General features: G+C 58.1%; 1 protein-coding gene across 1 annotated transcript; it reads right to left on the bottom strand.

The window, feature by feature from the left end:
- Positions 1-255: 255 nt before the first annotated feature.
- On the bottom strand, positions 256-1,386 carry GNI_216000 (hypothetical protein; the record flags this gene model as incomplete). The annotated part of the gene is made up of 1 exon (XM_011135567.1): positions 256-1,386. One exon carries the CDS (start codon positions 1,384-1,386, stop codon positions 256-258), a length of 1,131 nt encoding a protein of 376 aa, XP_011133869.1.
- Between the last annotated feature and the right edge of the window lie 195 nt (positions 1,387-1,581).

The following is a 1,581-nucleotide window of genomic DNA, read 5'->3' as shown; positions in this document are numbered from 1 at the left end:
TATCCCTCGTGCCCAGGATGTTCGGTAACTCATTGGGCGGCATTACCGCAAAGGTGACCTTCTTGGTCCTTTCGTCGATGCGCGTTTCTGCGGGTACTGTTAAGGGCAAGGTGCCTGACCCTAGTACCGTATCGATTTGCACGCTCCGCCTCGACAGCGGCACGCCCGTTCGCTCTCTATCTTCCTCTCTCAGTATACTAATATCGGCCCCAGTATCTACCAAGAACTGTAGTGGGGTATCATTCACCCGGGCCTTTACTGAAAAGGGCGGTTCTCCGCATCGTCCATCCGTGCGGCAATCTTGAGTACAGCGGCCTGCAACTCTCCTATTTGGGTGGCGAGGGCAGCTGAGTGTTCCTCCGTCGCGCCACTATCCACTTGCATTTCCGTCGGCCTGTCCGTGTCCCTCTTTCGCCGAGCGGCATCCTTGTGGCGCTTCTCGTCGTACCGAGTCCGTTCGTCTCGGATGATTCTGCTCGCTGTTTGGAGCTTGTCGCCTCGCGTCGTATCCCCACCTACCTTTACCTGCAGGCGTCCTGGCGCCGTCTGTGTTACCGAGTGCGAGGGCTTCCCGTACACATCTCGGTAGTAGGTGGTTCTACAGACTCCTCTCCAGTGTCCTACCTTGCCGCAGTTGTGACAGCGCGTGCCCCTGGCTGGACAGTACTCGTCCCTGGCGTGCCTCGGAAACCCGCAGTAGTGGCACAGGTGCCTCGCCTCGACCTGCTGGGGTGAGAGTATATCTTGTTCGTCATCCGAGTCGTCCTGCGCCTCCTCATTCCTGGACCCGACGGCTAGCACCGCGGTACCCTTCCAGCCACAGCGGTCGGTTAGGTCGTGTAGTATCTCAAACAGGGTACCGCCGGCTTCCTTGCTAGCGAACCACTGCCTCCACTGAGGGGACGCCACATCGAGAATTCGTCTCTCTAGAAACTTCCGACTGAAGCTTTCGACTGCACCCCAGCGGTGGGCCAACCGCACGTAACGTGTGATTCTCTGGTTGAGCAACTCCGCCAGGTTTTGGAAGTCCCCATTCTCTATGGTTATCGCCTCGTAGTAGGCTTTCGCTACGTAATTACTGGACGGGAACAACTTCCTTGCGACCTCGGACACGAAATCTTCCACTCGCACTCCGGGCCGTCGGGACACTCCCATGAGGCTGATTTGCTTCGCGGAAGGGATGCGCGCCCACAGCAGCTGTACCATCACCGTCTCGTCCATATTGTATGAGGTCTCCCTCACTAGACCCGCTACCGCATCTAGCCAGTCCTCAAACCGCTCTTCGTCGGTAATGTCGGCCTTGGGCCAGGCGCTGCTATTGAGCGCTGCTACCCACGCGGCACGTTCGGACTTGTCCATGGCTTCTGACGGCGGGAACCTCGGCATGTACTCGAACCCTATCGTGTCCTGAACCCATCCAGTAGTTGTCGCCACTGGGTCGTCCGGGGTGGGTTGAGGACACGGGGTGCCGCCAAGGGCGTCCCTGCGTGGAGAGAGCTCCACATTACTGGTCGTCGCATCGGAGTGTAGGTTGAGCATCACTTGTAGGTTTGTGTAAAAATTTCCCCCTCCCTCTTTTAT

Source organism: Gregarina niphandrodes (assembly GCF_000223845.1).
Source record: "Gregarina niphandrodes unplaced genomic scaffold scaffold00158, whole genome shotgun sequence".
In the NCBI taxonomy this organism is placed as follows: Eukaryota; Apicomplexa; class Conoidasida; order Eugregarinorida; family Gregarinidae; genus Gregarina; species Gregarina niphandrodes.
Note: the sequence above shows the minus strand (reverse complement) of the source record. Positions and strands in the feature narration are given on the sequence as shown.